General features: G+C 39.3%; 1 protein-coding gene across 1 annotated transcript; it reads left to right on the top strand.

Moving 5' to 3' along the window:
* The first annotated feature begins 1,094 nt into the window (after positions 1–1,094).
* Positions 1,095–13,070, top strand: LOC146161165 (myeloperoxidase-like). The gene is made up of 20 exons (XM_083384770.1): positions 1,095–1,167; positions 1,470–1,701; positions 3,367–3,473; positions 3,576–3,740; positions 4,071–4,214; positions 4,460–4,570; positions 4,681–4,848; positions 5,180–5,307; positions 6,181–6,294; positions 6,627–6,784; positions 7,162–7,301; positions 7,597–7,765; positions 8,250–8,422; positions 8,777–8,968; positions 9,544–9,777; positions 10,211–10,326; positions 10,636–10,762; positions 11,019–11,226; positions 12,033–12,205; positions 12,943–13,070. Exons 1-20 carry the CDS (start codon positions 1,095–1,097, stop codon positions 12,984–12,986), a joined length of 2,976 nt encoding a protein of 991 aa, XP_083240896.1. The 3' UTR covers positions 12,987–13,070.
* The last annotated feature ends 8,706 nt before the right edge of the window (positions 13,071–21,776 follow it).

Below are 21,776 nucleotides of genomic sequence, written 5' to 3' on the forward strand. Positions count from 1 at the left end.
TGTGTGTGGTATAAGTTAACCATATGGCCTCACAAATATTTGACGTGATCTCAAAGTCAAACGGTTTTCTAAAGACAATATAGACTTTTAGTATATGACCGTTGGACCTTATCTCAGCCATCTACTTAACAGTACATAATAAATCACCTCTCTATATATGTGTAGTTAAACACGCCAAAACAAAGCATCAGCGTCGTAGGCTGTGGGAACAAAGATTTATTTTACCTGGATGGGCATTGGTGCTGCATTGTGAGCTCTGTCTTTAAAATGGCGCAGCCGGAATTTTGTTTTACTGCCGCATTTTATTCAAAAAAATGATTTAACAAATAATAATATATGCGTCGAGGAAATTTGGCGAAATGCTCATAAACCGGGGCAATTATTTCACCCGCCCGTGCGGGAAGTCTATACTTAACCGCAAATAGATCGCCGCGCAAATGAGCAGAGAGGCCCGAAAAAACCCGCAACTCTTAAGCGTTCGCCGGGTCTCCAAAACATGTCACGTCATCAGCTATTGGCTGCTGGCCGGGGTAGTTTCCCCGCTCTGGGACCGATAATTACGCGCCCGGTCTGATCTGGGTTTCGAAAGAGCGCAGTGACAAAAGGAACAACATGTATTTAAATTTAGACGCAAAGCGATCCACGTTCCGCGAATGCCTCTTGTTTTGGTTTAGGCTAATTATAGAAATCTGCAGCTCGCCAGATTTTTTTGCGCCGCGAACGCTCGTTATAAACGATTTGCGCTCGGTATGGCAAGTCACTTGTGCAGAATACACAGATAGAAAGCAATTCTTTGCGTTTGTAATCAACAGAAAGATTTAAATTTGTAAAGAGCGAAGTGTGTGTGTTGCAAACTGACGTTGAGTCGATGCGATTTGGGTCGACTGTAGTTAGTCTTATTACTAGAATGGTAGTAGTCCAGGGCTGCTTTAGGTTTTAGAGTTGCAGTTAAATTAAATACAGTGTCATTAGAATATTTTAAAAGTTTCTTGTGTTTTTGCGGTAGGCCCTATAAAAAGAATCTTACACCACGTCGTTCTTATTAACAATTACTCTATTGCAGTTATAATCAAACATATAAGGCGTAGGCTACGATGCTGACCCCAAAACCATTGCTACTTATTTTTCTTGTTTTAAATTCCAACGTCCCACAGGGTGTCGCCTTCGGTGAGTTTTGTTGATACTATATACATTTAGAATAGAGATTAAAAACGAAATGGATATCTTCTATTCTGACTTTAATTGTGACATTTTTATCAAATAAAATCGTTTTCAGATAAACTACTTTAGAACATGTTTAATTTCTTAAATCTTTAAGTGGTTTGCTTTGGTTGATCAGTAGATGAAAGCATTGCGAACTCACCCGCCTTTATGAAACGCTTACCGTATATTTACCCCTATGACTAAAAACCTACAAATATTGCCAAAAGAACTCGTTTACCAAAGCGCCCGTTGTAATTGTCGCGCAGATCCGTTCGACAGGTTCGTATTTAACTTTCGTGCGCCGGCGGACAACGCAACGACGGTCGAAGAAAGGCAAGGTGCCGGGTTTAATTTCCCCACAACACCACCCGGGTCCAGCCCACGCCCTGGCGCCGGACCACGGCCCACGCCCGCGGTGGCCGGTTTCGTGATCAACACCAAAGATGTGGATTTCGCACCTTGCCCACACAAACCCTCGTGCCCCATCGAAGGAACGAAGTAAGATTAAGGCGATGTCCAGCATGTCTTCCGCCGTGTCATGCACCATACAAACTTGGACAACTAGATTTATTTTAGCTTTGTAAAATTAGATTAGAAATAAAAGAGAGCATTTTAGTTTTTCAAAACTAGATTAAAATTAGATTTAGATCATTTTAGTTTTCTCAAATTAGATTACTGAATTCTTGAAAAAAATAGGTATAAACTATAATTTGAACTAGAATTACATTTCATTCTTTACAATCAATTTAGTTTAAATCGCAATTAAATCTTATTAGAGTTTGAATTGCAAATATTTTCGTGCTGTTTTTACAGGTGTTGGTTTTTAGGCTGCACGTCTTCCGTCTTGTCATGTACTATATAGGCTCTGTATGGGTTATAGAAAACATATAGGCGCCAAACCCTAAACACGCAAATAGTCAACTTTGGAACACGATACACGTTTTTTTTCAGTAATTTCAATAAAAATATCAAAGCCATAATATTCGATAAAAACGACATTTCGCAATTGATGGCATACGTTATTGTTGAAACGTCTGTAAATTGCGAAATGTAGTTTTTATCGAATATTATGGCTTTGGTATTTTTATTGTAAATAGTCAAATTTACATAAAACTAGCCTACTTAAGCATTTGCTGTTGAAATTCATGTCTAAGGTGAGGAGTTGAAATAACAAAGTTAAAGTGGTTCCGTAGTGTATTAGGTTCCTCTGTCTTTATTGACGTCAACCTTAGCGTTGGATGGATATTTATAAAATAAGCTTCGGCCTCGGGTATTATGAATACCTTCTTCTTCTTCTTTCGTGTGTCAAATACGGAGCTCTGTTGACGAGAGCCATTTCAGAGTGTCATTGTCGAGGTCTCTGAGGCCTCGTTCCCCATGGGGTGGATGGTAGGTGGTACATTCCTCCACGATGTGGTCCACAGTTTGGTGTTGGGCGCCACATATGCAAGCTGGATTGTCGGTCAAGCCCCACTTCAGCATCGACGCTCCGAAACAGCCGACTCCAGTGCGGAGGCGGTTAAGATTAACCCACTGTCGCCGTGGAAGGTCCAGGCCTGTTACTTCATAAGGGCTGTCTATGTAGCGATGTAATCTTGTTTGTGGTGCTGCTGACCGCCTCTCCGTCCACCGGTTCTTTACCCAGGTGTCCTTGGACATGCCATCTCTGACGACCTGTAGCATGAATACCTAAGCCTATTCAAATCCTTGTATCCCGGGGCATTATCCCGTATGTTGCGTCTACAATAGTGAACTTCACTATTCCTATGAACAAAAACTTAATATTGAAATAGATAAATTGTCGCCAAAATTTCAAATCAAATAAATTAAATTAAAACGCGGCCAATTCAGCTGGAAAATTTAATTAAATACCAATGAAACACATCGTACTTCTATAATTAAATTTCCACATAAAGATACATCACAGGGGTTATTCAGAAATAATTTATACCTCAGGCCTTTTGCGGTAGCCTATAAGCGTCGCATAGCCTATCACTGAATGTCGCGAAGATTAAAATCGCGATTAGTATTTGCTTTTAGTTGTTTAAAAGCGTTATCTTGCACTTTTGAGCTTAAGGGTAGTTACATAGTATTCCAAATAAAATATGTCAAAGCGGCGTTAAGTGTTTTCCCTGCCTTCTCATGTCGATTTATAATTTTAAGGATTTACCGTCCCGATGGTTCATGCAACAACCCGATCGATGGGAGCCGCGGGGCGGCAGAACAACCTTTGAAGAGATTGCTGCCTCCTGACTATGCCGATGGCAGAGGTAAGTTAAATTTAGCAGACAGCATGAGGTAAAAATATGTTTTTCAAGAACTATATTTTTATTATATAGCTAATCTCACCTAATCGGTCGAATTTCGTGCAGGGAAACCAAGAATCAGCGTAAACGCAATTCCGCTGCCCTCCGCGCGCAAGGTTTCAAATGGGATGCAAGACACGACCATCCAGCGTTCCAGCAAATTCTCGCAGCTCCTTCCGTTCTGGGGCCAGTACATCGACCACGACATGGGAAGCACGCCTTCCTCTCAACGTGAGTTTGTATAAGTTGTTGTTTATCTTAAATCGTGCACGGGCGGAACCAGCACAACACGGCAAGTGTCAAACATCAGAATTAAAAATCAGTAAACGGAAGTATACAAATACGCGATTCACAAGTCCTATATATATACACAGTTTTTAATAGTTGTTTGCTCAATCCTTGATTTCAAGCTGCTATAAAATATATTCATTGGTTATTTATCCTTGATAAATACAACCTACAAACCAACATACATGTGCAATAAGTTTGTTTAAAAGTCGGCCAGACGCATTTTGGCGACCAAAACGCAGATCTGATTATCAAACTATCAACGTCTTTCAGGTTCGACAGGAGTAAATTGTTTTTGCGGAAACCGCGACCCGGCTTGCTTCAACATTCCACTCGGAGTACAAGACATTCAATTCCAGCGTGAACAAAGACAATGCCTTCCGTTGGTACGCTCATTGCCTGTACCGGATTGTCATTGTAAGTAAAATTTTAATTAAATGCTGATTTCAGTAAAACGCACTTGTTTTTAAGTTTGAAAACAGAGGTAAATTCAATGAAAATATTAAAGCCGCAATAGTTCTGGCTTTAAAAACCCTTGTATTGTGTTCCGAGGTAAATTGTTTTGTCAGTTTTGTAGTCACATTTCTTAGTACGTGATTCACGGCATAATCAAGCTGTTAAACATTACGACCACAGTGCCGAATGTTTCGTATTCAATATAGGTAGCACCAAAGTGAGACAACAGAGAAACGATATAACCTCTTACCTCGACGCCGGAACAGTTTACGGAAACAATGATAAACACTACAGACAATTGCAGGACCCCAATTCACGTAAGGATAGCGAAATTGAATCATTGTATTCTGTGTAAGTTGTGTTAACTATATATAACTTACGTTCACGATGTTAAAGCATTTTTGTATTTATTGAACTGCCTTTACAGCCATTGGAAAACTGGTTACCGGAAACTTACGGGACCACGGTATTTCCATTCCTCGCGAGTCGCCCGTATTGCCCCTTACTTCTCAAATCGACGACAACGACGCCGCCAAATTCATGGCCTGTCCACGAGCCATTCACAAGCCTGCAAACGTACCTTGCTTTTTCGCCGGTAAGATAAAGACTCTATATTGTAAAGCTGTATTTACTGGCTTTTCAAAATTGGCTCAGTGGCCCTAGTGGTCCGTGTATAAATCTCATGGAGTCCGCGCAACATCTTTGAATTTAATTGCCTGTTGATTTACTTTGGCCAACGCACAGTCGCACACCCCTTGTATTAGGTTTTAAAAGTGATAAATCATTTAACATTATTTATTATGTGTTTTGTATAAGGGCTGAATTAAACGCAGAAATTGCTATACTGTGATTTGTTTTCTTTCCACATGGAAAGCAAGCAACAAGGAATGGTTATTTTATTGTAAAGTTTAATTTTGTCATTGCAGGTGACGAAAGAGCAAACGAAGTGCCTTCTCTTACTTCACTACACACGCTTTTCCTGCGACTCCACAACGACTTAGTGGAGCGACTCAGCAGATTGAATCCCGTCTGGGGTAGAACCAAACTCATCGAGGTAAATGGGTACAAAATACGCCCAGTACCTTATCTATATTTATTAGGTCCGTATGAGGAGTTCAAGTTGGATAGCGGACTAGTCACGTGTGTCGGCTATAACCCGAAATCGAGTAACAACCTTATTGTAATATTTGTCACTTATGTTGAGTTTACCGAAAGAACAGCTAAAACATGTCATTGCTATTTTACGAAAATTGCCGAGATGGTAGGTGATGGGAAACAATTCATTGTTAAAATTGTTTTCGTCATCGAAAAACACTCATTACCCGTTAACCGATATGTGAAAAATAACATTATTAGCACCATTTAGAAACAGTGAGTAGTTGCCGAGCTTGATTTGTCCTCTAATGGCGCGAGCTGCGATTTTAGGACTGCCGTCCCAATTTGAAATGGTCAATCTTGCTCTTTCAGCCAAATTACTTAGGCTGGCACGTTCTTTGCGCGAAACGGGATGGAAAGCACACGTCCTTAAAATATGACAACAAACGACTGACGATAGATTATTGCATCTGCAGGAAAACGCGCAACGATAATTACCCTACTTTTGCACGAAGGGGTCGTTAGGCTTGTTGCTGTGTATTTAAGAAGACGGGATTGATTGCTGCCTTTACTGCACGACAATTTGTTTATAATTGCAGTGTACTGCGCAATAAATTAAATTCTGTCGTCTTTCAGCAAAAATTAAAATTTCAATTTCGATACCGTTTGCCACAAAAGCATTTTATGTGAACTCTGATAATAATTATGCGAATATCAAAAACCAAAAACTTGTTCATAAAACGGAACAGTGTACAAAGAAAATTTCACATAAGAATATATTATTATAAAACCTGTGCCCTGTTTTAGTGAATAACTAATTTTTGTGATACAGGAAGCCAGAAAGATTGTTGCGGCTCTTCATCAACAAATTACCTACAGGGAGTTTCTGCCAATAATCCTCGGACAAACCTACATGAAGCGATTTGGGCTTGAACTGATACAACAGGTAAACTTTCACGAATTCACTTTGGCCAACGTGTTAAGTATAGGCCAGGGTAACATAATAAACGTAGTACATGGTTTGGTTCCAGTGGAGTCTCTACAACCGTTGTTCCTAATCCGCAACTAAGTTGTTCTAACCCAGATGAGTCAGTGCAAATATTTTAAGCCGGCATAGAGTGCCGGTATTTACTTAACAGTAGGTGTTATTATGACGTCTACCGTATTCCAATTTTAGTCTTGTGACTGAGCCGATTTACAGCTACCATTTATCCGAATCTACATAAGGGCGAGTCTATACCTTGTATTAAACATTCAACTGTGTTTGATTAACTCCAGGGTTACTGGAAGGGATACGATCCATCGTACGATGCGACACTCGCGAACGTATTTTCTACAGCGGCCTTCAGATTCGGTCACACACTCGTTTCAGAAACCTTCGTGCCATACCTTCCATCGTGGCATCGTACTGGGCCGTCTTTGGCGCTGCGCAACAGGTAAACTGACTTTTTTTAGCTACAACGAACTCGGGCACATTTGCTACACTAGAGTGAAAAATGGTTAACTCACTGCCGTGTTCTCATTAAAATGTGGATAACTATAAAACGCATTATCAATCGAAGGTATCTTTAATCATTCCCAAACTAATTTAGGCTTAATTATCCGGAATAATTACCATTATACGATTTAAATTTATTGAATGCTTTTTATGGCCGTAGTAAGAAGTCATTTGGTATCGGGCGGACGTATATTTTGCTCAAAGTTTTTGGGAACCATCCTTCATAAAAAAAGATTTTCTATTTCGTCTACAAATACCTAACAGTATTCCATTGAAACGCGGGAAATCATCAACCAAAATATTTTCCTTATGCAGTTTCTTCAACACTGAGCCGATTTTGTTTCACAATGGAGACGGCGCAAATCGGATCATTCGCGGAATCACCACCGAATCATCCCTCACCTTTGACTCCACATTCTCGCAAGATATGCAAAACTTTTTGTTTGCACCGACGGGTAATTTTTATTGATGTTTTAAAATCCCAACTATACCTCTGTCTTCTACGAGCTAGTCTTTTTTCCTTCATTTTTTATTTAAAAAACATTGTAGGCGACAATACGACCCACCTAACTCTACACGAGACCCGAAAAATGTACAATGTAACAACCCGTTGATTTTTCACTCTTAAAATGTGTTATTTTGCGATCGTGTTTGTCAACGTGATGCGCGTAAAACGATTCGGTCACTAAGCGCGTATCATTGTGGGGAGAGGACAGAGATCAGCAAAACATGTATTTTATTTCTTAACAGGAACGTTTGGTCACGACTTGCTTTCCATTAATATTCAAAGAGGCAGAGACCACGGCATCCCGTCGTACAATGAATGGCGACAACTGGCCGGTTTAAGGAAGGCAACGACGTTCGACGACTTTATCGAAATTCCTATTGACAGAAGGAACCGACTTCGCAACCTTTACAAGTAAGGCTGGTGGAAACACAAAGCAGACAGGGAATAAATTAAAAGCCCTTAATTTTAACGCAGGCTTGACAGCAGTCTTGTAAATAAGTCATTTTGCAACGAATTAGTCCCAGTCAATTATTTGTAAAACAAAAAAGTCCAAGTCAAGTCTTTTGCTATAATAGGAAGTCCCAGTCTAAGTCATAAAATTCCCAAGTAGAGTCATTTTAAAAGCAAGTCAACTTTTAAGTTAAGTCAAGTCATTTGAAAACAGTGACTTAAGTCATTACAACACTGCTTGACAGCGCCTATAATATTAAACATGTGCCTGCATGTCAGCACTCCAGAAACTTAAATATATTCAGTTTAATTATAGAAAATATGAACAAGATTTTAAACCGTTTATGCGCAGCTCTGCTGGTAGGCTACTCTTAATTCTGCAAATATATGTCCCAACGTTTTACCGGGCGCCGCATATTTGAGAGTGTAAACCTAACCTTTACAGCAACGCCGTCGACAACGTGGATCTCTACATCGGGGCGATTTCGGAGCGTTCTGTGCCTGGGGGCGTGGTCGGACCCACTTTTGCCTACATCATCGGACACCAGTTCCGCGACCTAAAGAGAGGCGATCGGTTCTGGTACGAGAACGGCGACGACCAAACCTTTTTTACGCCTGGTCAGTTAAAATTTTACTCTTGTGCCCTAGTGTCGTCGTCACATTTATCCAATTGCTGTGGCGACAAAGCACGTTACAATGACAGTTAGCCGAAGCGGTCATTGATCTTGTGTTATGGTCTCTTTAGGCCAACTCTGAGTGTCAAAAGTAGCGAAATGGGCATAAACGACTCTGTTGAATAAGTTGTTGAACTTTTTATTGCTATTTATTTGATGCAAGCCCTACTCATATTTGGATTTTTTGAAGGCCACCCTTTGCCTGGCTTTAATTTTCAAGTGTGCCCAAGAAGTCTTTGCCAAGGGCCTTTCGCCATAAAGTGTTGTGCTTTTTTCTTAAAGCTGTCGCTTTTTACAGAACAACTTCAAGCCATTCGTCGCATTAACTTGGCGAACCTTATCTGCGACCAGATGAAAACCACACGAAGCATACAACCAAACCCGTTCTTACAAACCACCACGCCTGGCAACAGCCGTCAGCCGTGTAGCAGTTACGGGCATTTTGATCTTTCTGCGTGGGACCAAAATGGCTTTCAAAGGCCTGTTACAGGTAAGGTTTCGTAAAGTGAAATTACTTTTTATTTTGATAATATTTGAATTGCTTTGAAGATCAACATTGACCTTATTCAGCCGTTCCTTGAGGCAGTGCTTCTTAACCTAAGGGTCGCGACCCAAAATTGGGTTGCTGTTTGATTTGGTTGGTTGCCGCCTGAAGTAGTCGACTACAAATTTTATTACTGAGATCGGTGCAAAACAAAATGTCTTTCAAATTCAAGAAAACTATTGGAGAAATACGAATGCATGGCTCATATTAATTAAATTGCAACTCATGTATGTTACTTGTCTTAAGGTTTGTTCACTTAATATGAAAATCACTGAAGGGAATTTGGTCGCCAGCGTTTCTCTGTTATGTTTGAGCTTAGTATTTGTGTCGCCGCGAAAAAGAGGTTAAAAACTCTGCTTTTAGGGAAACTTATTGGAAAGGGTACAAGGGAAAAACGTCAAAAAATTTGTTTTTTAGGTTACTTTGCTTGGTATTGAGTAAAGTGCCGAAAACGACCACAAAATTGAAAACGGTTTCCTATATTATTAAATAAATTGATATGCGACATCTTCTCTACGCAGGCTCCCCCTCGTTCGAGTGGACCCAATACTTTCCGCTAAACATCGGCAAAGAAGACAAGAAGCTCGACCCGATCGGACTGATGGACCATCTCAAGCTGAATAGACCCGACGATGTTTGTACGAGGCCGACAGGGTCCGAAACGCGAACAGTTAACGGCCGACAGCAAATGCGCTTCCGGTGTCCACCAGGCTCCCTCAAGTCGACTGTCTACCCTCCCGCGGACGTTAAGATAGGTACGCAAACTGCGAATCGTGTCAATGGGTGTTTTGATGTGAGACCAGTATTTTTTTATAGATTTCGTAAGGTTACCGCTAAGAAATTTTAAGGGACAAAGCTTGTTTCTTTTTAAATAGGTATATTTTAATCCTCTGCTGTATTGCCGAAATTATAGGCTCTATTCTGCCCGAGAAAATCTAAACGATCGTTGTGGTCCAAATCACCTAATGGGGCCATATACCGGGGTTTCGACAGTCCCAACCGTGTTTTATGTTAAACATGGCGTCTGATCTATTTAGTTGGCTTCATTTTATAATAGTCACTAATACATATTTCATGGTACAAAAGAGTGGCGTTTGAATCACCTAATTTGGGAGATCCACAAATCACCTAATTATCCTATAGTAGGCTATAACTATAGATAGACCCATAACATGCTCGCAACTTTAGGAAGATGGACGGAATGGGAAGACAGGTCAACCCCGGGAAGAGATGACGACGAGTCTCGCGGACCAACGCACAGATGCCTTTCACCGATCGCAATACAAGTGCAGACCCTACGCGGGGTATATACACATTTTTTTAATCAATTAACAGTTGTTAAAAGTGGTGTTTAAATGTATTTTTCGGACACAATGTTTCAAGATAGTGGGCTTCTTTTGACACAACGTTTAAATAAACAATCACAAAACACAACTTTTTAGAATGCGTTACATTCATGAGTATAAATCGACTTGAAACGAAAAAATGATAATCATATAAAAGCCGCTATACTTCCTAAGTGTTATTTCGCGTAGCAAAATATAGGTTAGTCGTACACCATTCGACTTTTCACTACGTTGAAATGCATTTTCAACAAATCTATTATCTTGCAGCAACCAGCAAGTGAAACGGGCAACGTGTTTGCGAAATTCGGCGTGTTCTCCGGATTTCTTTGTCGCGGAAAAGATCAGAGGTCGCGAAGATGCCGCGACTACAGGGTCCGCTATCTTTGCCGTGAGAGTAAGTTAATGAACTTATGGTAAAAAACCCAAAATCTATTAATAATTTTGGTCACGATCTGGATTTCGATACCGCGCTATTTGAAACGAGATCTGCGTTTTTCCGAAGCTAACTATCTGGATTTTGAAAAAACAAATGTTTAACGTTTAAGTCGAGTTTACAAATTCATGATCTGGATGATAAAAGCAAAAAATCGTAACAGTTTCACAAACACGGTTCGTTTTGACGCATTGCAAACTGATAAGGGTATTTTTAGTTCGATCTGGACCTCTCAAGGACGACCCAGTGGATCCACCGAAACCATGCCGACCGACTCCACCGACTCCACCAACGCCCACAAGACCATCGGTTCCAGCAGGATTCAGATGGACTAGGTGGTCAAATCAGGGTAATCCATCTCCTGTAACTTTCGGCGACGACCAGGAGTTTCTTTTTTACGTCGGAAGCACGGTTGGATTTTGCCCGTAAGTGTATTATTACTGTTTGCTGGGATCGTAAAACGAAATTCCTATTTCTATACTGTAGCGAATCTATCTCTGCCAAAGTTTGGCAAGCGAAGGCTGGAACGCGTAAACTGAGACCTTATTTATCTGTTCATAAAATAACTTAATGATAATGTACTGTAAGATTTGGCTTATGAAAATTGATTAATTTAGGTGTTTTATATGTTAGTGAACACGTAACATATACTTAGCCGCAGAACTTTTTAGAAAGAGAGCTTGTTTCAAATTTTTTTTTTTTTCTTTGTTAATTTAACCCTTGTTTCTAATGCCAATGCTGTGACTAACCGCTATTTTTTAGAAATGACTTGACTTGGACTTAAGTCCAGAAAAAAAAAATAAATAAAATGTCTGGTTTGTAACACTTTTATTAACAAATTTATGCCGTAAGGATACCGGTTAGTATTTTTTATTTATTTACGATTGCACTTGAAAGTCACTAATTTTTCAAACCCGAAACAACTAGCAAGTCCAAATCAATTCATTATGCCTAAAAGACTGGAATCAAGCATTTTAAAAACAGTGCCTTAAATGCAATTAAGTCATTGTCATTGACATAATTAATTTCAACACTGGAGAAACCATTTAAAAAACACGTTGAGGTAATATTGTATCATAATTTTGATGCCGAGAAGTGCTTTTTGTTCATTCTGTAAGGTCTCCAACAGTAGGCTATCCCACCGAAAACACTAATTATAAAATCATTAAAATGGAGGATAAAAATATTTTTAGTTTTGCAAACAATTTGCGAAAAAAATGTGTTTTTGCAGAAATCCAGTAAATATTGAAGTGAGAGAAGTAGGAACTAGAATACCAGCTGCTGCCACCGGCGACAGCATTCTGATTATGAATCGTGAGCAAGGATTTTACTGCCAGGGCGCCTCTCAACTCATCAGACAGACGTGTCGTAACTATGAAGTCCGATATCTCTGCAGGATATCTGGTAAGTCAGGCAAACAGTTATCAGTTAATATGACGCAAAATAAAAACGTGAAATTCCATGGGTAAAAATTAAACCTAACAGTTGAATTAGACCTAAAAAGTCTATTTTTTTTCTGATAAAAGCCTTCTTTGCAGCACGATTAAAGCTTCCATGTCGGAACAGCAACAAAGTAAACAATTAGGCCGACAGAAATAAACAGTTTTTTACCATAAAAAACATAAAACTTTTAAGCGCCTATAATTCAAACGAGTTTTTTAGAAAGGATATTTAGGATGCTTGACCTTCGGAAGCTAGTTTTATTGTTTCCAACTCTCGGATAGCTATATCGCATTCGCATTGTAAATATACGTTAAAATCTTTGCGTCACCTTTAGTACTATGCGACCGGCAAAACTGCTTTTCTTGTTTTGGTCATCATAATATTCTGAGTTGTACACTGTACAGGCCTGTCTTCAACAAGCTAAAAAACGTTTTTCCAGGGTCAAACATGAGAAACGGCCTTACCGCTTGTGGTTGAATTGGCATAAGGTTAAAATATATTTTTATGTATGATACAACTTAATTTCCTACATAAACTTTAAAGTAAACACGTGGGTACACTAGAGAGCCGGGATCGAAGCAAAATTCAGATTATTATGATCTCCGTTTTGCCAACATTGGTAACTTTTTCCTAGAATGCGAATTATATTCAACCGTTCGGCGACTTATTTATCACATATTTAATGTTTTTTTAAACAGATATTGTGAGGCGTCCTCCGGTGTTTGGTTTTCCGGGAGTGTGAAGGCTGTTCAACCAACCGACTGCACAATCACGTCGACCATGTTATATTTACTTTGTACAGGAAAGAATAAATTCAAAAATCGAGTGAAACTTGTTTTGAGTGAATTGAAAGCAGCAACAGGCATTCGTGAGGGCAAACGCAAGCTGATAGCCTATGAGTGTGTTAAGAATGAAAGGTAGCGACAAAAACACAAAACGAGCAGAACACATTTTTGAGTGGCTATTTTGGATTCGTTTCTACCCAACAAAATTAGAAAAGAGAGATTGAGCATTCCAATCACAATAAAACACTCGCATTGATGGCCAGAAATACACAGCGTTTAAACTTTAAAGGATGCCAGCAAACATAACATTTTACGCAACTACGACACAAAGCAAATAAGATTGGCAAACTATATTTTTCTACTTTATTTAAGTTTACTGAAAAGCATCAACTTATGTTCGAGATATAACTTTTCGCGCGTCGTTTTGTCAAAAGATAACACTACACAAAGTTGGGGCCTTCAAGGGGATAACCTAAAACCGAATAAAGTATTTCTACATAGACTTTGCAAGGTAAGACTTAAACAAAGAGCCTGCGGTGAGGTTCGAACTCACGACCTTAGCCATGCCATATGTCTCCCGGTGTGTTATATTCGTTTAACTCAAGCTATGAAGCTGAAGATCAAATAATCCAATTTGTCTCTTAATGATAACAATGACCTTGCTCGGTATTTATCAAAGTAGTTTTCGAAACAAATATTGTACTCAGTTATAGGTATAAAATATCTTATTTGATAACTCTTTCTATTTGGCTGCTATCAAGGACATTTCTTCGTAAAACGTAACAAATATACAGTAAATGAGTTTGCTTTATTCAATTATGCTTAAACTTTCTTGTGTTAAACTTTTAAATAGACTGTTAAAGTTTTCTCCGGATTCATAAAGCTCAAAGCTTGTAAAACGCGAACAAATTGCAAATAGTATGGTAACCTAAAAATGCTGGAAATCTTAGACCCCATAGTGAGTTAGATCAACAGAGGTTGCCCACCATTTTAAAGATTCGATGTTTAGTCAAGTCTTGCGACCAATGCCTATTTTGTTGCATTAAAAGTTATGAAGTGAAATATTTCATCAAACTACTCAACAAAATTGAAACAAAGAAACAAACAATCATAGGCATACAAAATAAATTACAAAAAGTCAAAAAAATAACATAAAATGAAGGATAAACTAAAACTGCTGGCAAAAATTCCTGAAACGGTACGCTTGGGCAAAGCGCAAATAATCTGTTTAGTGAACGGTAATAGTAACGTTTTAATAAAAAATTGATCTGGTGTTTTTTTTGGGGGGAACCAAACTTTACTCTTTGCCGATAAATGATTTATATCAATTTCGTAGATAAACATAGCCTTATCTCAAATAAGTGGCCTTCGCCGAAGATGCAATGCAAAATGTAGTTTTCAGTTCTAAATTATACTCTTTCAAACCTTTGCCCTTTTGTCGGGTTTTTATCGGTATTACGTATATGTTTGAGCAAAGCATGTATTCAGACATCACATTTACATTATAAACCAAAAAGTATGCAATTTTAAATCGATGAGTAAGAATTTTTTTTTGTAGAAACTTGCATGCTGAGCCAATCTCTTGCGTGTTTTTCGAACCGAATTCGTAAAATGGTATCGATTTATTTGAAAACATCACCTTAACCTCGTTGTATAGTAGTGCACTTAATATTTTTCAAGAGAGACTCTGATGTTGTAAAGAAAGCCTAAATCAATAACCAAGTTTAGTCATGTAACGTTAAAGCTGGTGCCTTCCCACGATGTCATACAGCTGGGTCATGAATAAAAAACGTACAATTTATAAGAAAAATGCACTTGTGCACTTTAGGTTGGGTAACAAAAATCTTCTTTGTTTTCTGTCATGCTTAAGATGGATTGGTTAAACTGTGAATCATAAGTTAAAAAGATGCTTGCCACTGAAAACGTGTATTATATTTATATAGATATCAATGCAACAGTATTTTTTTCATTTTAATGAAAACAAACTAATAATGTGTTTAGCACTCCCGGATAAAACATCAACAAGACAATCACCTGTGCAAGTTTTCAGTAGGCTACGAACAACAGGTGCCTTGCAGAGCATAATTGTAACCAGAATAGCAATGCTACACCCTATGCGGATCCACCACGCCTGGCAAAATCGTCACGACTTGACACAGATCAGTTAGATAAAGTTACCCAGCGCCGTCACACCACCGAGTTTCAACGGGAATGACGGGTGCCGCCCTAATTGATCTTCCCACAATGCCCCCACTGTTGAGTGCCACAAAAGTCGCGCGGCCCGCCATTTTGCTTTTGTGGTCGGCCCTGGTCAATGGCGATCGGGTGACTTAATTGCTTCAACGCGAGCTTTTTTCGCGACGATCAACGGGCGCGCTGCTTTTCACTACTGATCTGAAAGCGGCTTTTTTCGAGCGAAGTGTTTCGGCTTGTTGGCGAAACACTTTAAATAACCCTGGCGCTGGCAAAAACAAACGACCTTTTCGACAGACGTTGGATACAGTTTGCGTCCCGAATGCAAAGCGAGCTTTCGGACGCGCCTGTTTAGCAAATTCGCGACAATGGGGTCCGTGCATTCAGCTGCCCTTCCATTAAACGCGATCTGTTTGTGGTGGTCGCCTGTGTGGGTGGAATAGCGCCACTTCTCCAGCCTTTTCGCTTGGAAATCGCCGCTTGGGCGACACACCTCGGCTATTCAAAGCGAAACGGATATATTTGGTGTGGAAATACGATAACCTGTTAGTTTGGCTACACATATATTTGAAAGAAAATTTGTTTCTGGTTGAGATCTACTTTTTATATAACTTCGTTTAACATTATGCGATGAAATAGTTTATAATTATGTTATTTTTGGCAGCACATACTTTTGGCAGCAACACAACAGTCATCGTAACACAAAAAATAAGTAAAACTATTGAAACACAGGTATTGTTGAATGTTGATATTGGTACCTAAAAACGTTTGCATCATTGTTAGTAATCATTCGCTATCGCTTAGGTTAGGCAACGCCTTTTTGCCCATTTTTTATTATTGAACGTATGTATAAACCAAAAACTTTTTCTTTTACAACTTTTACTTTTTCGCAATTTGTTTCTTTTACGTCATTTATAGTCACTATACAGCGAAGATATTAAAAGAAGTAAAGGTTTTTTTTTTCTGGATATTGGTTGGAATAAGCTTTTTTTAACTTAGAATATTGGGTAACGTAAATAAAATACTAAAAAACATTGCTTCTCACAGATAAACGACGTGCTTTTGGGGTAGCGATAATAATAATAAACTAAAATACTGCAACATCGGCCACCAATAATATATTGATCTAAGAATAATATTAAATTTAAAAATGTGTGTACCTTCATTTTACCCTTTATTAAAAAACTAAAATAGTTAAATTAATATGTGATGACTTACTAATTTAAACAGATCATTCATGCAGTTAATTTTTATTATTTTAATACGGAAGGCATATACCAACATACCTCTTGTAATTAAATTTTGTGTCATAAAAGAAGTTAAAGAATCTAAATGCACCTGGGAAAATGGCCGCTTCGGAAAGCCGTTGTTTACTGCTATTCGATTCATCAATGAGCCAGCCGCCAGCGCTTCCTTTTAACGGGTCGAAAGACAAGCGGGTCGGCAGAAAGGCCTTACACATTCACATCCCGCACAAGAGCACAATAGGTCGAAAAACATGAAATCGAGCACTGGAAAAACATTCTCGCCGATTCTTCGCCGACGCTTACAAGCTCGGCCACAAAGGCGAGTCGTCCCGACAAGAACTGCGCCAACTTTAGCGGCAAGCGGCCGTTAACGGGCGGCGAGAAATTCCGGCGTCGGCGCAAAAACTCGGGTCGAACACGTGAGAAACATCGGCCCAATGCAAGGTGACTTTTGTGCGCTCCAACAATTGACAAGGACGAGCGGCTGTTAACAAGCCTCAACCCGCTGTCGGATCGTTGTAAAACACACGGACTCGGCCGCTCAGCACCCCGCTGCATTCGCTAAATCGCGCAAAGGTTAGAAACAAGTGTTGGACACATGTAACTTTCATTGTGCAACCGGGCAAACAGCAGATTGGCGTTTTTTTACATAAAAACATCTGATCTGTTTCGACCGTATAATGACGAAATAGCTGCCACTCAATATCCCTAAATTCTCGCATGCCAACGCATTTACAGAAAACGTTTACAAGCTGCACACTATAATATCTTCAAAAGCTAACTTAAATCATGGTCTTAAGTATAATTTCATATATATCCTGGCCATGGTTGCTTATGACGAAACAGTTTAGGTCTACGTGTACTCGGTGGAAAATACCTTCTAACAATGGCATCACGATCACGAGGTGAATAACATCCTAATTACAAACTCGTAGGCGGCAGCTATAGAAAACGGGGAAAATCTCCCGCGTCAGAGTGAAAAGTTCATTCCGCGGTAATATTCATTTTAATCGATAGCCCACAGAACGTAATCCTTAATCCGAACTTTATGCAATCGTATTTAAGGTATGTGCATCTTAAGGAATAAACTAATGCGATATGACAGATTACTTTATAGTCTTGGCGAATAGTTAAATTACAAAGCGAGCACAAATCAGTAAACAGATTTAATTTCTTTGAAAAACTTTGCAACTTGTTAACAAAAGAAATACACATGAGAAATTGTATCGACATCTAAATCGAAAAAACCCACCGGTTGGTTTCAGCTATAATAAATGACAGTAGCGCACTATCGGTCACAATTGCACGAAGATTAAGTTTGATTTGAAAGGAGCCTTGTTTAAATTCTGGCTTTATGAATGTTTTTGTATAACCCGCCCCAAGGAATAGTTTTAGGTAAAATACTTAGAATCCGTTTCCACATGCATTGTTATTTATGTGGACGATCACTAGTGTATATTTTATCTCACTGTATGAGGCTTTGGTTGAGTTATATGCTTGAAACACCTGTCTAAATGAGTTAACTGATTTTATATTGGCTGGGGAGCCTACGTTGATGTGGTCTCACTCGGGTGGGAGAGCAGCGACCATTTTAATATATCGTCAGATTACGCAGGTTAACGATGACACGGCGTTCTGTGTGGCGACACCTAGCGGCAAAGACTAGCAGCGGGGAAAAAGAGTTCAGATAGTTAAGCGAGCTTATATTTAGCGATTACATCGTCACGATGGGAGCACGCCCGGGATTTTCTGGATAAACAATAAAAGTGATGCATCAAAATTTATCGCCAAGTGGCGAACAATACCTTCTAAAAAGCGCGAACTACATAACAAGCTCTACATCTAATCAACAAAGAATGCCGACGAACAGAAAAGTGAAAAGATAATTTAGTAGTTATTTGTCATATATTATTTGTTCTTTATAATTAAAATAGTTGTGTTAGTTCTCATAATTCTTAACATTTGGTGATAATTCGAAACGCTAAATATTCTTGTGCTATACAATAAATGTTAAATTAAAAACCAAAACGACAGACACAAGTGACGAAAATTAAAGTTCTGCCGCTGCCTTTGATTTTGTTATTGTTTGGGTTGCGTCATGCTCGGGTTGTTCGGGGCTCGTCCTGCTGTCACGAGTTCGCGCCCGACTGCGATCTCTGCGGCCGAGCGGCGTCAACGGCGGCTGGCCGAGGTCTAAACCCGTCTCATTGTGTACGCTTACCTGGGGCGGGGACGTTTATATTTACGTTCGGCGAAACGACGAGAAAGTCAAGTTCGTGCTTAGTCGCGCACCGGCCCGGGCGTCGACTGACGTCCGTGTCTGTTTGCGATAAAGCGGGTGAGCGGAACTCGCGCGTAAACGCGGGTGCTTGCAGTCTAAATGCAGTCGGGCTGTCGCCTTTGTGCAGGCGTCGATCGCGAGATAGCGCCGTCACGACTGTCCTTTGCCCGGCGTACACAGCGCGGGCTTTGGCTACCGGTCGACCTCAACTTGCGCGCGAGATTATCTTTGTTTCAGGCGAAATCATGCCCGGCCGCCGAAAACGTGCCGGCGCCGACGCTTGCAAGAGAAAGCGGGGTGCCGGATCCCCAGCGTGTTACCGATCTGCGGCCGTCCTCGATTAAGGTGCAAGCGGAAAAATCGTGAGCCTCCTGTCGTCCGGACGTTCTTTGCAAGGCGTTAATCTGTCGCTTTCGCGATAAACACTAACGCAAGATAAACACGGTTACGTAACGTAAGCAAAACGGGAAACGGTTCGTGTTGTCGGGTGTCGGTTTTAAGGACGACTTCCCTGATTGGAAAACACGTGGTTCTTGTCTTCACTGATGACAACCAGTTGTTGCATCATCATGTGGAAATTTTAAGTGATGGGTTTTTGTGCGAGCGATGTTAGAAGGAGGTTTAAAAATATTGGGCAAAACCAAAAGTTTAGAAAAGTATGATTTTTTTAAACCAAACCATATATATTTATTTTTTGATAAGCACGTCACTACAAATACGTGATGCGCACAGGCTAAAACCATGAATTCCTTTTTGTAGTATATTTATTATAAATGGTTATAACGTCAAAAGTGCGCAAACTGTTGGTATTTTTATCGAAATGCCAGTAACAAGCTGATCATTGTCTGTTTTAAAAACAAAGTTTGACTGCATAACAACAATGAAGCAACAGAAAGCCGTGTGGTGGATAGGGTTGACAGCCTAGCTGCGATCATATTGGATAAGATTACGTTGAGACAGTTCGTATATGACTAATTTGTTCGGCATCATTCTGGATGCCAATGTGGTTGCTCGTTTGTAATAAAAAATTAAGTTGCCCATAAATAGCAATGCCATTCGAACACGATTCATAAAGGAAGGAAAAAGTTTTATTTTAACTCTACGCTGTGGCAGTAACAGCGATGTCTTGGTAGTGGTAGAATTTTACCGAAAATTTACCGTCCAAATTGTGACTTGCATAACGGTTTAATTGTATTTAGTGCAGTGGACGCCTTACACTTTCATTGAGCCAATTTGTCGCCGCTTTGTCGCACTATTGATTAACCTTATTTTTTAATGGGTATTTTACAATATTACTTCAAAAACAATAACGATTTTTATACTCAAAACCTTAAGGTAAGGGCAATTTTATTGTCAAAAAACTTGTTTGCGTTTTGTTTCAAGTCTACCCACTCTGCGACAGACTAAAATAACGCACAAAGGGCACAAGGAGGCGCTGTTCAGCTGCGACGTCTGAATATTGTTAACAGGAGTGTAGCTTAATGGCTCACGGCTCGGGATCAAGGAATTTGTAAAATACTTAAAAATGTTTTGCCATTTTTTTCGACAAAGCCTCTTGCAATAATGAAAAATATTTAAAAGTTAGTCAACGGAAATCACCTTTGTAAATCAATATAGAACTGTAAACTCATGGCCTAGTTTTGGAAGGGCCTATACACGTAACAAACAATATAGAGATTTGGGCTTAAATTTAGGCATATTGTTGTTGAAAAGATTTCTTTTTGTGAACTGAAAAACAGTATTGTCAACAAGTTATTTTGAAATGACGTAAGTCCCAGTCAAGTGAAGTCTTTTGAAATAAATAAATAAAAGTCAAGTCCCAGAATAAAAGTCAAGTCCCAAATAAAGTCATCAGTTGCCCAAGTCAAGTCAGAGATAGAGCAAGTCAACTTCAAGTCAAGTCCTTTAAAAAGAAAACTTGAAACTATTAAAATTGGTAAACTATAATCCCATCCTTGATAAGTTTTTCAAACACGTGTACTGTCACTCAGTATAAATTCAGTATAGAATGACTTCGTGGTATCAAAATATTAGGAAGAGAACATATATGTTTAACTTGCTTGACTTCGTAGACTGATCACTATAGTCAAACTTATAGACTTAGTTATTAACTTATAGACTTGGTTAGTCACGACTTTGGACTTTTACTGCATTTACGGGAATTACTTGAGTGGTACTAAAATGATTTGTTGTCTGTGTTTCTGGAAATTTTTATAAATACTCCGTATAGGCAAGTTCCATACTGAATCCTATTTTTACAGAATTAAGTGTTGATCACTAAAACATTTGAAATCTACTCGTGTTCAAAGTTTTCACTGATTAATGTAAGATCAAATTATTTTTGTTCCACTCAACTTATTTACTGTAGATCAACTTATAGACTTGGTTAGTCACGACTTTGGACTGGGACTGCATTTACGGGAATTACTTGAGTGGTACTAAAATGATTTGTTGTCTGTGTTTCTGGAAATTTTTACAAATACCCCGTATAGGCTAATTTTTATAAATACTCCGTACTAAAATTTATTTGTTGTTTGGATTGCTGGAAATCTGTGTAAATACTCAGTTTAGGCAAGTTCCATACTGAATCCTATTTTTACAGAATCAAGCGTTGATCACAAAAACATTTGAAATCTACTCGTGTTCAAAGTTTTTAAAAGCAAAATTTCCAATATTTGTCTGGTTCGATGAAAGCAGCTTAGGACAAACACATAAACAAATAGAATCCATCAGTTGACCGACAAATTTCGTTTTCAATAAAAAAAACAATAGCCGCTATACTAGGTCAGGTGTCAGGCCGTATCAACCGTCGTTCAAACCGCGCCACCAAAGGCGGGAAATTTCGACGGTCTAAATAACGAAGCGTTTTGATCGATGGCAAAAAATAGTGCTGAGTTGACAAAACTGGCCGCAATTTTGCTCAGCAAACTTCTGCCGGATTGCAGCGTCGAGCTCGTCAAAACAATAGCGCGGCCGAGATGGGCTCTTATCTTCTTCAGTAATCACGGAACGTCGGCAATAAGTTT

Source organism: Ascidiella aspersa, chromosome 3 (assembly GCF_963924565.1).
Source record: "Ascidiella aspersa chromosome 3, kaAscAspe10.2, whole genome shotgun sequence".
Classification (NCBI taxonomy): Eukaryota; Metazoa; Chordata; class Ascidiacea; order Phlebobranchia; family Ascidiidae; genus Ascidiella; species Ascidiella aspersa.

What these genes read in the sequence shown, in the direction of transcription:
- LOC146161165 (XM_083384770.1), top strand. Translation starts at nt 1,095, where the DNA reads ATGCTGACCCCAAAACCATTGCTACTTATTTTTCTTGTTTTAAATTCC. An exon ending in ATTGCAGGACCCCAATTCAC is followed by an intron (nt 4,571 to 4,680) that starts GTAAGGATAGCG and finishes CTGCCTTTACAG; the next exon opens with CCATTGGAAAACTGGTTACC. An exon ending in CTTTTTGTTTGCACCGACGG is followed by an intron (nt 7,302 to 7,596) that starts GTAATTTTTATT and finishes ATTTCTTAACAG; the next exon opens with GAACGTTTGGTCACGACTTG.